This window comes from Temnothorax nylanderi, unplaced genomic scaffold (assembly GCF_030848795.1).
Source record: "Temnothorax nylanderi isolate EJ_2023f unplaced genomic scaffold, tnyl_v1.0 TNYL_tig0248_pilon, whole genome shotgun sequence".
NCBI classification, from domain to species: Eukaryota; Metazoa; Arthropoda; class Insecta; order Hymenoptera; family Formicidae; genus Temnothorax; species Temnothorax nylanderi.
Window position 1 is genome coordinate 225,301 of NW_027249310.1, and position 13,819 is coordinate 239,119.

At 41.0% G+C, this 13,819-nt stretch overlaps 1 protein-coding gene across 6 annotated transcripts; it reads left to right on the forward strand.

Annotated features, from left to right (window-relative positions):
- The first annotated feature begins 310 nt into the window (after window positions 1–310).
- Window positions 311–12,467, forward strand: LOC139779893 (uncharacterized). Of its 6 annotated transcripts, XM_071718382.1 has the most exons (10): window positions 311–1,398; window positions 1,663–1,750; window positions 1,981–2,091; window positions 2,184–2,393; window positions 2,478–2,817; window positions 3,352–3,444; window positions 3,709–3,795; window positions 4,933–5,091; window positions 5,231–5,534; window positions 5,611–12,467. In XM_071718382.1, exons 2-10 carry the CDS (start codon window positions 1,682–1,684, stop codon window positions 5,909–5,911), a joined length of 1,674 nt encoding a protein of 557 aa, XP_071574483.1. In that variant the 5' UTR covers window positions 311–1,398; window positions 1,663–1,681; the 3' UTR covers window positions 5,912–12,467. The 6 variants fall into 6 exon arrangements, with proteins under 6 accessions (XP_071574483.1, XP_071574482.1, XP_071574481.1 ...); XM_071718381.1 differs by having other exon boundaries at window positions 2,187–2,817; XM_071718380.1 differs by having other exon boundaries at window positions 312–1,398; window positions 2,184–2,817.
- Window positions 12,468–13,819: the final 1,352 nt, after the last annotated feature.

The window sequence follows — 13,819 nt, forward strand, 5'->3', positions numbered from 1 at the left end:
CCGCGCACGTTGAGCGAATAGAAAGAAAGAGACGAGTGTGCCGCGTGATCGCCATGAAGGGAAAAGTGGAACAGTGGAACAGAGGAAGACGCTCCGTGAACGCAGCGTCCCGCGCCGGGTGCCGCTCGCGGCGGTCGGCCAGCGCGCCAATTAGCGCGCGCGTCGCGACGCGCATGCGTCACCGCACAGTTGACCTTGACGAGTGCGAATGGCTGCGTCGACGGCAGCAGGCGCCCGCAAACGCTTCGGAAAGAGGCACCGGCGCGGCGAGCGTTTGGAAGGGGGGGAGCGAGACGACGCGGGGGAGGGGAGGCGCGCAGCGCGCGTTCCGTGTCGCCCATTGTTGTCCTCGTCGCGCGTAATGGCCACCGCGGGCATTCGTTAGCGCGTCGCACGGTACGCCATATCGCATCCCGGCCTAGCCCGAGCCACGGATAACGCCGCGAGTCGCGTCCGGTTGCGAGAGCCCGCGTCCAACGGTTTTTATGCCGTCGCCGCCGCCGCCGTTCGAAGCGCGGACAGAGTCCGAGCGAGCGAGCTAGCGAACGAGGAAGCGGGATAGAGCGGGTGAAAGGGAGCGACAGAGAGGAAACGACGTACGCGACGAGGAAGGAGCGGCAGCGGCCGCGCGCTTCGTACTCGCAGTCGCCGCAACCGCCACCGCGCCGCTCTACGCAGCCGACCATGATTTGCGCGGGCCGACGTTGACAAGCGTGTGACTCCGAAAGTGATCGTTCGCGCGCGCTCCAAACCGCGTGCCGAAGCGCACGGCACGGAGCGCGTGGTTGGGCGAGCCAAGTCGAGCGCCGATCCAAGCCAAGCCAAGCCAAGCCAAGCCAAGCCAAGCGCCAAACCAAGCCAAGCCAAGCCAAGGGTCCGGCGCCGAGCCGAGCCGAACCGAGGCGAGCCGGACGAGGAGGTGAACGGAACGGAACTGTGCAAGTGAGCGAGCACCGAGCGCGCACCGCACCGATCGTCGCGATTTTGGATGACGCGGCCCCACGTCGGAAGCCGCCGCCGTCGCCGCCGCCGCCGCCGTGAGTGTGAGGAAGCGTCCATCGAAGCGCTTGGCGAAATCGAACGCCATTGATTTCTCGCGCGGCTCCTACGGCGCGATAAGAGCGTCGCGCGCGCGGTGGAAGAGCACGCAGCACGGTGGGAAGAGCGCATTCCTCCCGACCCGCTCTCTCTCTCGTAGATGCTGTACGTGAGCCGCGTCGTGGGCTACGGCGACGTGCACGCCCGCGCGTACTCGACGTACTCGAGCGCGCGAGGTCTTCGTGGTGCCCGCCGTGCGGAAGTTCGCGCCGCCACCGCCGCCGTCATGGCAACTAGAGGATCATCGGTTACCGTTCGGCAGCCGGAGTATTAACCCCGCGGCTCGTCGGACTATTACACGTGAGTATGTTTATTACGCGTCCGTCCGCCTATTGTCTCGTCTCTTGGCGCGCGCGCGAAATCGTGCTTTTTTTTCTCCTCGCTGCGTCCGTCGCGCCTCTGAACGCGTTCCTCTTCACCCTTACCGTGCTCTCGGCCAGGGTGTTCCCGTCGTCGCCCGTCGTCGTCGTCGTCGTCGGGAATCTCTTGCCGGTTGCTTCTCGCATACCTCGCACGCTCTTGCTTAAGCCGACAGTTTATAACGACCGCCTATTGATTGTGCAGGGTCAAAGGCAATACATCAATGGCCCTAGAATCAAATGGCAACAACGTGGTGTGGTTGAACACAACCCGTCCTGATCAAATACAGCAGGTATGCGTCGCGCGTGAGGCAACTTAAGACGAGCGAGGGAGCGTGTATGTTTGCGAACATTGACCGAATGCCGATCAATCTCATTTTCAAGTATTCATTCAGTATGTGATTTGTGACTCGTGTTTAATTGTAAGATATTAAAATATCTGTCGTAATATAATTTTTTAATTGATACATCTCTCTCTCTCTTTCCTGTATCAAAGTGCCTGACAAGCCTTTCTGATTAACAGAGTCAACCGATCGAGCAGCCATTGAAGTGTTCCATGTTTACTCAAACAGAACAAACTAACAGTTTTACCCAGACGGAACAGAGCAATTCGAGTTACGGAGATCAGAGACAGGTTCGTGTTGGTCATTATTTTGTGATAAATGAAAAAGAAAGAAGATTCAAGTTTCCACTCTTTAATCGTATTAAATGATATTTTTTCTACAGCAGCAACCAGCAATGTTTGACCCACAGCAAATTCAGCAGCAGCAAGCTGCTGCGCAGGGTCAACAGTCGCAGCAGCAGACTCAGCAGATGTACGTCACGTCGGACAAGAAGGAGGATAAGTCTCAGCAGCAGCAACAGACGACTACTACCGAGTTTCCTCCCTCCTTCTACTACAACGTCAACATGTTGCAGAAGGTTCAGACAAACGCGGTGAGCACAATCAGTGCAATCACCGACGACAAAGGTTGTTACCGTTTCGATGTTCAACCTGGTTATAATACGTTGCTAAACCAGATGAGCATTGCCGCCGCTAATGCGACCTTCAAGTGTGACATTTGCGGCCTGGTCTTCGGCCACATGAGCCTGCTCCAACATCATAAGCGGATTCACAACTCGACACCCAGCAATTTGCAACAACAGCCACAGCAGATTGTGGTGCAAACGCCGACAACAGTGACTGTCGCCACCACCCCGGACAGGCCGTACACCTGTGACGTTTGTGGAGCGTGTTTTGCATTACCGGGAGAATTAAAAAGTCACAAAACAAACATGCATCAAAAACCTAAGGTGCAAATTTGTGAAGATTGTGGCAGTGAGGACCCATGCGAACATCATCCAACTAAAGTTAAAAAGAGTACGTCCATAGCAATTAATTTCAGCTGTAGTCAATGTCTATCTCCTGGTGGTGTCATTGATTTTAATAGTGGCCACAAAGGAATTTACTTATCTTGCAGCACTAAAAATTTTTGTGATTTTACGATATTAGAAATTATTATACGTTCTTACATGATATTACATACTATTATTCTTATGTAGAACTTATGGTAATAATTGCTGTTTTTATAATTACAGTTCACTATTGATTATTGAATTTCGATTGATATCAGGGCAATTTAGATTGATATGTATCACAAAACTTTTCGGAATGAATTCCAATCAGAATTGTTTAGTCATTTCCTAGATTTCTATTGTTTTCTATTTTTAAGGAAAACAGAATAATCCCGATCGAAATTTATTTCGAAAAGTTCCATAATACGTGTCCAGATGTACGAATATTTGCGGATTTTGCTTTAGTTCTAACACACATTGTCCTACTGTGGTGTCGCACAGTATACGGATATATGAAACTTATTCAACAAAATAGAGATATGCATTCGTTTTTGCGTAGCTATCAAACCTGGTCATCATCCTGTGAAACGAAGGGGTGTCACCAGTGTCACCAAGTGTCACAAATGCAACGGCACGGGGATTATTTTTATTGGTAAGCATCATTTGCTAGCATTCGATCGCTGATTGGATGTCACTTAATACCGTTGATAAGCCGAAGAAAGATGTTGCTGATAAAGCGTTTTGAAATCCCGAGTTTACGTTTCAACTTTTATGTTAATATAAACGTCGCTACAAGGGATTATATGCGCACAATACTCTATCCCTATCAGCAACATTTTATTCAGATATTTGGTCATCCCTTTCCCTTCATACCTTTCATTGCTATCATGATCGTACATCGGGTGATATATGGTAGGTAAACACGACGAAAAACTAGATTCCGGAATCAGTTCCCTCGCAAAGTGTGGCGGCTGCAAGGCTACAGGCCGCATCGTCATAGGAAGTAAGTCGGATATAATTATCGTCAACACAGAGTATGGAATCTGTTTTGCGATTAGTATGTCTGAGTAATATCGTGTCTGTCTTAGATGGTGACAGTTCAAATTTATTTAACTTCGATATTTGCACATTTTATTAATGCTTGAGTCAACGACGCGCCGACACTTTTATGATTTATATAAAATATTGAATTTTATTATAGAGAAATATATTGGAATTATAACTTTTCACCGATTATACATAGTTTCATGAATTCTCTGAAACTCGACATTTAAAAGGTCAATTTAAATCAATTAATAATCCTTTTCTAACATATTTATTAAAAATACTCAACGTGATTTTGAGTAGTTTCAATAAATACATCAAACGTTTATCAATAAATTTAAATCGATATTTTTAAATGTCAGGTTTGATATTGTTTTTATTTAACGTTACTTTATTTTTGCTTGCATGAATTTTTGTAGATGGAATATATATAGATATATATTTCTATTATCTTGTTCCTTTTTACTTTGTTCGTTCTATTATTGTTTAATATTCTTGCTATCTCAATTTTTACAAAGTGATTGTGACTATTTTATTTTGCTGTTATTTTCTTTTCCTTTTTTGTAGAACTGTCGACATCTAAATTTAAGAACAATGGCACAGAATAAAAATCTCCCCTAAGGGACAGTTTTATAAACTTAAATCGCCAAGTTTTAATGTTTTTTGTACATAAGACAAACTCTTGTTAAATTTCCGTTCAGCTGTTTACGATTCTTTCACTTTATTTCGCGATATAGCTCATTGGAGATGATTTCACCATTTTGCATAGAATAAATTACATAATAAAGACAAAACCGCAAAGTTTCATATTGCTTGTGGCGTTCAGATTTTTTTAGTGCACTAACTTTTATAACAACCTGCATGATCAGATTGTTTTATACAATAATCGTTACATTGAATCATCATTCGTTTTGTGATTTCATATTCCATATTCCTTTCTTGGATATAAGAATAAAAAGAGTAAACATTAGTATCACGAAGCGAATTCATATCGCACAGATTCGTAGATTCCTCGCGAAACAACTTCGAGCTTATCACTTTTGTAGAACTGGCCCTTTGAGGAAAACTAAAACCTTGTTTATGCTTTCAATTTCAGGTGGCAAGCAAAACAGTCAAAATCAGGCGGAAAAACCATTTCACTGTAACGTTTGCGATGGTACATTTTCTCGATATTCTTCACTTTGGTCTCACAAAAGACTTCATTCGGGAGACAAACCATTCAAATGTGAAGTCTGTGGTTTAGCCTTTGCAAAGGGTAAGTAAACGATTATTAACGATTAAATTATATAAAACGCATAAGAGATAATGGCATATATTCATCTCTACGTCTATTGATTAATTGAAGATTATATAAACTTATTTTCCAATGCAAATTTTTATTTCTTTTCCATTAGCTGCCTATCTGAAAAATCATGGAAGAGTTCATACGGGTGAAAAACCATTCAAGTGCAACGTTTGCGGCATGCAGTTTTCGCAGAGCCCGCACTTAAAGAATCACGAGCGAATTCATTCCGGCGAGCGACCCTATCAGTGTGAGGTTTGCGAAAAAACGTTCGCCAGACACTCAACGCTCTGGAATCACAGGAGAATTCACACCGGCGAGAAGCCATATAGATGTAACATCTGTGGTTCCGCCTTCAATCAAGCTACACATCTCAAGAATCACGCGAAAGTCCATACTGGTGAAAAGCCGCATAGGTAATTTCAACATCCAAAGATACCGGTTATCGAAACGCGTTTGTTTCCGCATACATGAAATCTTTGTGTTTTTAAGGTGCGACATATGCGAGATTGGCTTTTCCGATCGTTTCGCACTGAAGCGTCACCGTGCGATCCACGAGAAGTACGGTCAGACCGCGCGAAACCAGAATGCGAACAACCCGGCGAACGCACAGCAGGCCAACGCGAGTAGTCAGCAGCAGCAGTCGCAGCAGCAGCAACAACCGCAGCAGGCGCAACAAGGCCAAGTCGTGGTCGTGAATGCGACCACTCCTGTCACCGTCAGCCAAGGGCAAGGCCAAGTTATACTCGACGAGGTCTACAAGTGTCAGGTGGCCTTCCCAGAGCCTAAATGATTCAGCTAGAGAATACCTTTCAGGAGCTGGTAAAGAGGTTAACTTTTATAACCTTTTTTTTATATTAATCTCGAGAACGGCAAAATCCATGGATATATGATAGAAAGGATATGGATTTTACTCTTGAAAGAGTCAAGTGAATCCTGTATGAGTGACTGAACGGCGCATCTCTTTTTTTCGCGTGTGTGTACGGCCACTGGGTGTACGGGATTCTGTGAAGAATATTTAGCGACTGTCGATAAATTGGATTTAGATATGGATAAAGATTTCAAGAAAAGGAAAAAAGAAAAAAATATATGGACGGAAAGACTCTGCGTGAAGTTGCGCGAGTGAGAAATTTCGTGAAATGTATCCTTGGAAGTTTATTTCATAATATACAATTGGACGATTTACAACCGCCAAGATCAACGAAGTCTTTTTGTGTGAAGTAATAGAGAAATACGTCTACCTTTATATTTTGCCATTTGGAAAAAGTGAAAGAACAATTGAATCGTATCGCGGCATACATTTCGTATATAATAGTTTTCTAAAATAAAACGGAAAATGTAATAATAATCGTATCATTCTTTCTTACATATGTGTAATAATCGTTAATTTGTCTATGAGAACAAAATTGCTAGACGTCTTGCCAGTATTTCATGGTTTCATGAATGGCATTGTGCAATAGTTCCGACAAATTTTGCGATTAGCCCGATGATAAAGTGTACTTTCGAATGATTGTAACAACGGAGGATTGCGGCGGCATGTTTTTCGGTAATGTAAAGCGCAAGTATAAGGTATCGAGTATTTTTCTCTTTTTTTTTTTTTTTTTTTTTTTTTTAACAAATCGAAAATAGTTGAGAGATGTCCAAACCTCGGCCCTTCCGATTTTTCTCGATATCAGCAGAGGATAGATTGTCAATGTTTAAAATTTATATACCTACAAGGTAGAAAATATCTATTTAATTTCGACCGCATAAATTATTTATCTGACAAATGATGAACGCGTGAGTAAGCATGTAATCGACGAGCAGAGAATTCTGCAAAACGCCCGGGAAATTTTGTACTTGCGGATAGCGTGCGGAACGGAACGACATCGCGATTTGTGCGAGCCCTCTTCCGTCCAGTCATTCGAGATCAGAAAGCATCGCATCACTAAAATGATGACAACGATCATGATGAAAAGCGGCGAAGGAGTAGTGCGGCATACCTATATAACTCGCTGGGGCTGCAATAATAATAGCGAATATCGACGGGCAAACTAAACCGTTTTATAATTTTAAGAGGCCGCGAACTATATGAGTATATTATAACTGATGAATAGTTGCTAGTTTGTAACAAGTAGCCGAGCTAGATTATATATATATATACATATAAATATAAATATATATATATACATTAATTTTTATATCCCCACTTGTTAAAGCGATCCCGCACCGTCGCTACTTTAAGTATCAATGATCACCAAACGAATAGATTGTACATTGATAGTTCCATACATTCATGATTGGTGACTTGTGTGCTACACAGTATCTTATCTTCGAAGTTATTATTTGGATACCTTCCCGAGAATGTTCTTGCAAATGTTATGCAATTTCAACCGCGCGAATATTTCTTTTTACTGTTATTTCATTATTTTTTTGCATCTTTATTTGTGAACTCGTCATTCGAGCTACTATCGAACAACGTCCCTTCTCTTTCTTTTTTGTATAATTTTAAAAGATTTTATAATGCAAATTGTGCGAAGGAGACAGATATAAACATAAACGGCTTGAGGGTGTCCCAAATAATTCTTTTTACACGAAATTGATCTACTACGGAGTATTACGAGACGGTCAGTCTACGTGATTGCCAATAAATTCGCCATTCGACTTTCGCACGGAATCCGGAATTGGGGATATTTCTCTGTTTTACTAATTAACTTGTAAAATAAAGGTACGCAATTACATAATTTTACTTTTATATGATAGCAATACCTGTTACAGTATTTTCGATTAGGCTAGCCTCTTCATGCTGGATTACCTATCCTCGTTTTCGGTTTTTCGGGATTAGAATAGAACTGTCTAAGCCGTGATTCACCCGCAATTAATTTTATAGCTCGTTTATCACCACTTCGTGTTGCAACATTGCCGCGTTTGTAACTTTTGCGAAATTGTAGGAAGGACGGCAAATAGTCTTGCTACGTAATGGCTTAGATAAGCTCCAATAAATACGGTCAAAGACGGAGAAACTAGTGGTGATATACGCGCTCGAAGTCGAACTGTCGGGGAGTCACAGATTAGATACACCTAAGTTAAAATATGAATCATAGTCAGCACGTAATGCAGCATCGTAAGTTTTATCACGAAACGGCAATACTTGGTTCTCTCTTTCTGTATTGCGAAAAAAAGAAATTCCGTTTCAAATCGACGCATGAATCCATCTTCTATTTCGATTATGATCACGAGGATGTAAAACAGAATAAAGATATCTTCGATCCTAACACTTAGTACATTCTGCACAGGAGCGACGTTTCTTCTTTTTCTCTTAACGTTTGTTCAGAGAGAACCCATCCTGATAGGTAGTTTTTATCGAAGTGGGAACGTCACACTTCAGTATTCTGTATATTTACTAGAGTAGGCGCAGATTATTCGATTGTGTTTTATTGCAGACAGTATTATTAATTGTCATGCCTTTTTTCGGGGTGGTACATACATACACACCAAACAAACGAACAACGAAGATGAAAAAATTTTCAATCAACAAAATAAATTTGATTCGGAATCCATTCCGAAAAGTTCCACAATGTTCCTTGACCTTCGACAAAAATTTGCATTTGCTGTTAAAATTTAAAGAATTCGTTGCTCGTTTGTTCGTTGCGCATACACTTACCCGCGGACGATTTATGAACTTTAAAAAAAGTAACGCGCATAGGGTGACAATAAAGCGACTCTTGTACGTTTCACAATCATGTCCTTGTAAGATTAGAAGAAAATGCGCAGTATTGTCGTACAATACACGCTTAGCTGTTAAATTAGACGCAGTGATTTTTTTTCCCCGAAATATCTCAAATCTCCGTGATTCATCCGATCCGACCAGTAAAAGAAATTATTTTAGTTCGTTCATGTTTGTTTTTGTGCGACGGTCGAAAGTTAAATAACATTTTACGATAATTGACGTGTGTGAACGCGGTCTGATATACATGTTTTATATCATTTTGTCTTATCGACTTTTTACTATTTTCTCTCAAATAAATTTCGCATGTATATATTAATTTTATAAATTTACAAAACTGGGAAATTTTCTACAGTTTTATTGCGTTGTAGAAATTTTGACTATGATCGAACGTTTGTGTACAGAAGCAGAGTTATATCTACGTCCATCTGCAGATACAAGATTATGAACTACGATTAAAAATATTTCAAAACCGAATAGGAGGGCTCTAATCGGCGTCGCGGAATAACATGATGTAAAACAAAAAAATATACAAGACTAATAAGAATCACGGCGCGATTGATAGCGGCAATGTGAGCGATGTTCTCGACACGATGCGTTTTCAATTAATATTCACGTGAAACTTATTTTTTGGGGGAAAAGTCTCTATTTTGATTACATCGCTAACTCTATCGAAACTGTGATCAGACGGTCAAATTTACGGTAGTAACACGGCTTAAATAAGCGTCCTCATCAAAACTTAAGACAAATACTCTTAGAACTATTCACGAGCGAATACTTTGCGTTAACGAGCGCGCGGACGAAACCATACTTTTTCGACCATACTTTTGTACACTTATACCTGCGTCCTAATTAAGAAGTCGAGAAGAATTGTGAAAATCGCAAGATAACCAGAGCGAGGTGTATGAATGTAATTACGAATTGTTAGACGCGAATCAGTAATTCTAAGTAACTTGTCGAGAATTGCTGCAGCAGATGCGGCGCTGCGTCCCAGAATGTGTTATTACTTCATTATCACGTTAAAATATTTGTTTGCAGATCTATTAGTCCGATCCGGTTTTTATTTCGCACGTTCAGATTACGATTACGACATGGCGGAAATAATCCTGCAATCGTGCGAAGAGAGAGAAGCGATTTTGAGCGGTGTGTCTTCCCGCAGCAATTCCATGCTCCGAGATAATATTTCGTAGGTGAGGAACTCGCAGAGCTTCCGTTTGAATCAAAATCGTCTGGAAGCGTCTTCCTTAATCTCATAGCGAATTCGGGCGCTTGCAATGAGTGCGCACTAAGGCTTGTTTATAATCTATTCTTATATTTAAAGTCACTTAAATACACATTTAAAAACTTTTTAGCCAATAAAACAATCTGTAATATCTATATGGATGCTGTACAAATCATTTTATAGACTAATTGTAAGAAGTATTTAAGATGATCTGTAAATATAACAATTGATTAAGAACAAGCCTTAGTGCGCACTCAGTGTGCACTAGTGTGCAAGCGCCCGAATTCGCTATCAGTGTACTCCGATTTGCCGAGATTTCGCGATTTCGTTGTACATACGCATCCGTGAAACGAAGACCCCGGCCCATGCCTGAGAGGTCCCGGAAATAGTTTTTCACCGCTATTTCGTCGCTATTCTCGTGCATCCGTATATTCCGTATCGAGTGCAATTCATCGAGCGTATCGAACGAACGAGCGGCTCGCCGAGGTACGACTATAATTTTGCACTGTTAAGGGTCGAGGTTTCGGAACGGTGATTACGAAAGCCGTATTGTTTCTCCGACAATGTAACTTGCGTTCCCGGAAGAATATCACGTACGGATCCCTGAAATCCCTTCAGATACACATCCGACTCTCCCAACGTGGAACTCTTAATGGCCTGAGAACGTCAACCGTTTTGCGCTTACTGTAATTTTGTATTTACGCAGAGAAGAGGCGTTAACGCGCATCCGCGCCGAATTTGTATATTTCCATTTGCCGAAGCGTACTATTTTTTTAATTGTAGCATCTTACTGTCCTATATATCCAACTCGATGTAATTAACGATCATTTTGACGCATTCATCATGTACGAATGAAGGAGGTCACACCACGTGCGGATTGATTTGTCACGCTCCCTCGCTGGATTAATTTACGATATATATATATATATATATATATATATATATATATATGTATATATATATCTATAACGATAGTAGTGATTTTTTTATAATAAAATACGTTCCTAATGAATTATCTGTTCTTCATATGTCGTACAAATAAGCGTAACGATATTCTGTAAAGGCGATATTCTGATACCGAATACTGTGGATGTCGTTACCTGCTGAGCGACGAAATGTAAATTAGGATTAAACGGCCTCTCGTAACGTAAGGAAGACTTAAAAAAAGGGGGAAGAAAAGTTTGCAATTTTTTTAAGCTAATCGACGCATTTATCGCGCGTATACGACGACACGTGTAGGCTTAACTTTATTCACTCTACCCGATCGAAGAACATTTTGATAATTGTAAAAAGAAAAGGAAGAGAGGAGAAGAACTGTGTGTCGCGATCCGCACATCCTTACAAAGTAAAGTGGAAAGGAAATGTGCTATTAGAATGCCATTGCTACGATCCACTCTGTGTCGGTACTTTCTATCGTTAGTTTTACGGGAATGCTGGATACCAACACGTCTTCTTTTTAACCCCCGCCTCCACTCGAATCATTTCCCAGGTAGCAAGCACTCGTCATTTTGACGTCAAATGACGTCAAAAGACGTCAAAATGACAGACTTTTGACGTCAATTGACGTCAAAATGACGAGTCTTGCTACCTGGGTTAATTCGACTATTTTGTAGTAAGACGGCGATGTACGCAAAGGGATGTATCTATAATACGTTACTTTGATGTAAGTTAAAGATCATCTCGCATTATTATGCTCTATCTCTATTCCTGTCTCTTTCTTTGACCCACCCCAATCATGAGTTCTCAAAATTCGCAAACGAGAGGAATCGCTTCCTTTGCCATCAATTGTTTCGTTTATCGCGCCCACGAACCGGAACTCGGTGGACTCTTGTTCGCGCGGAATATTGTTGAAAAAAGTTAAAAGGTAATCCAACGTTTATTGCGGCTATTCAGTAGCAAGTTTCCACGGGCAACCTAAAAAATGTTTTAGAAAATAGAATAAACTCAAATTAATTTTATCAGAATTTTACCAGGTTTTGAAGAAACTCAATCTGGAGTGCCGTCTAGAAAATTAAGACACTTTTTGGGCGGCTCTTACGCATCTTTCTGATTCCGATTGAAGAACCTCTCGCTCCTCCAAACGATTAAGTAAGTGTTTTCCATCTGAAAATAGGCCGAGTAAAAATTGATTCCGGATAACGGAGAGTCTGCTGCGAGTTACGTCCGTCACCGATAAACTCGTTTTACTTATATGAGGGGGCAGAAAGGAGGAAAAAGAAGTCGTAAGAAAAGACGTCACTTTTAGATTAGTCTACTGTCAATATACCTAGAACGGTAATTTTGAATGTAACGTGTATCATACTTGACTATCGCTTAGATAACGTGCAAACCGTACCGAATAAAGGAAACTAGCGCACGATTATATCAGATCTTAGGTGATAACAATAAATGATGTCCGATACGGACATTTTCATTTTTCAAGGCCCTGGGTGACCTTTATTTTCGTCGTGTGGATGCGTGCGTGCGTGCATGCGTGCGTGCCAAGAGAGAGAGATACATATGTGTTATTTTATACATTGATTATGTGGAGAGATAAAACTTTGTAGAATTCCGAAAGGCCACAATAACCATTTGCAAAGCTATCACTTCGTTACCAGATCCATTTTTTATCGAGCTTCCATACATCGTCGACGAAATTACAATTTATTGGTCTTCATACACTTGATTAATTTCCTCATATAATTGCATTGAGCGTCTCTAAAGCTATCCAGAAATATTTTCCTTAGTTCCTTGATTGACGTCTCCTTATTGAGAATGCGTTGAAGAAATTCATATTACTTTTGCATAATATATATATTTTTTTCATTTTTAACACTAACTTCTACTGTATAATCTCCATTAAAAAATGGTGGAAATCTAACTTTTTTCAGAATTTATCTTGTTTAACTTCTTTTCTAGATTTTTGTATCGGCGCATCCTTCGAATTATTTTGTATATGTCATCGCTTTTTGCAACGAATTTTTTTATAACTTCGACGACATACTCTACTAAGTCTTTAATAAAGTGCCAATAACAAGTTCGAACCTAAATACAAGATTTATCATTTAAAAGCAAATACTAACCATATAACCGATACTCGTTAGCAGCTGTTCGCATTTTGCCGATTTGTAAATTACGAGCCTCGGTTCTTCTGACTAATTGAACCGTTCGATTTACGCAAGAGCGATTTCGATCAAACTCCAATTAATTTATCCGGCAATTAATTCATTCATTATAGAATTATTTACTTGCAGCAAGAATTTTAACTGTATAATTGATCGTTACTGATTTAATCTTTCTGTTGTCCAACAGCAGAAAATTAATAATTTTATCTACGTTAACAAAATAGTATAGATATATTTATTTAATAAATTAATCGTCGTTAGTTTTTATGTTTATGTATAATTAGAAACTTCGCTGTAAATAATTTTATCGTAAGCATTACTACAGAAGTAATGCTCGCGTAAACGTAGTATTAATCTGTTAACTTAATGAGGACAACAAATTATATACAATTCAAGGAGTTTCGTCCAAGTTATCCCAAATCTTGGGTTTCTATATCCATCGCGACGTGATGACAACCGATTGGCGATTGGTCTCAGACCGTGGTCTCAGGCCACTCAGGCCTCAGCCCTCAGAGCTCAGGGCCTTGCGCGCGTATGTACATACCGGATGAGTGTACATACACACGAAAATGGGCGACATGAGCGTCAGCCGCAGCAGTAGCCCTATTCTGTAACTCTAACGACAGTATCGATATCGTTATATCGTCGTTGCGCAGCTTTTTTTCCATA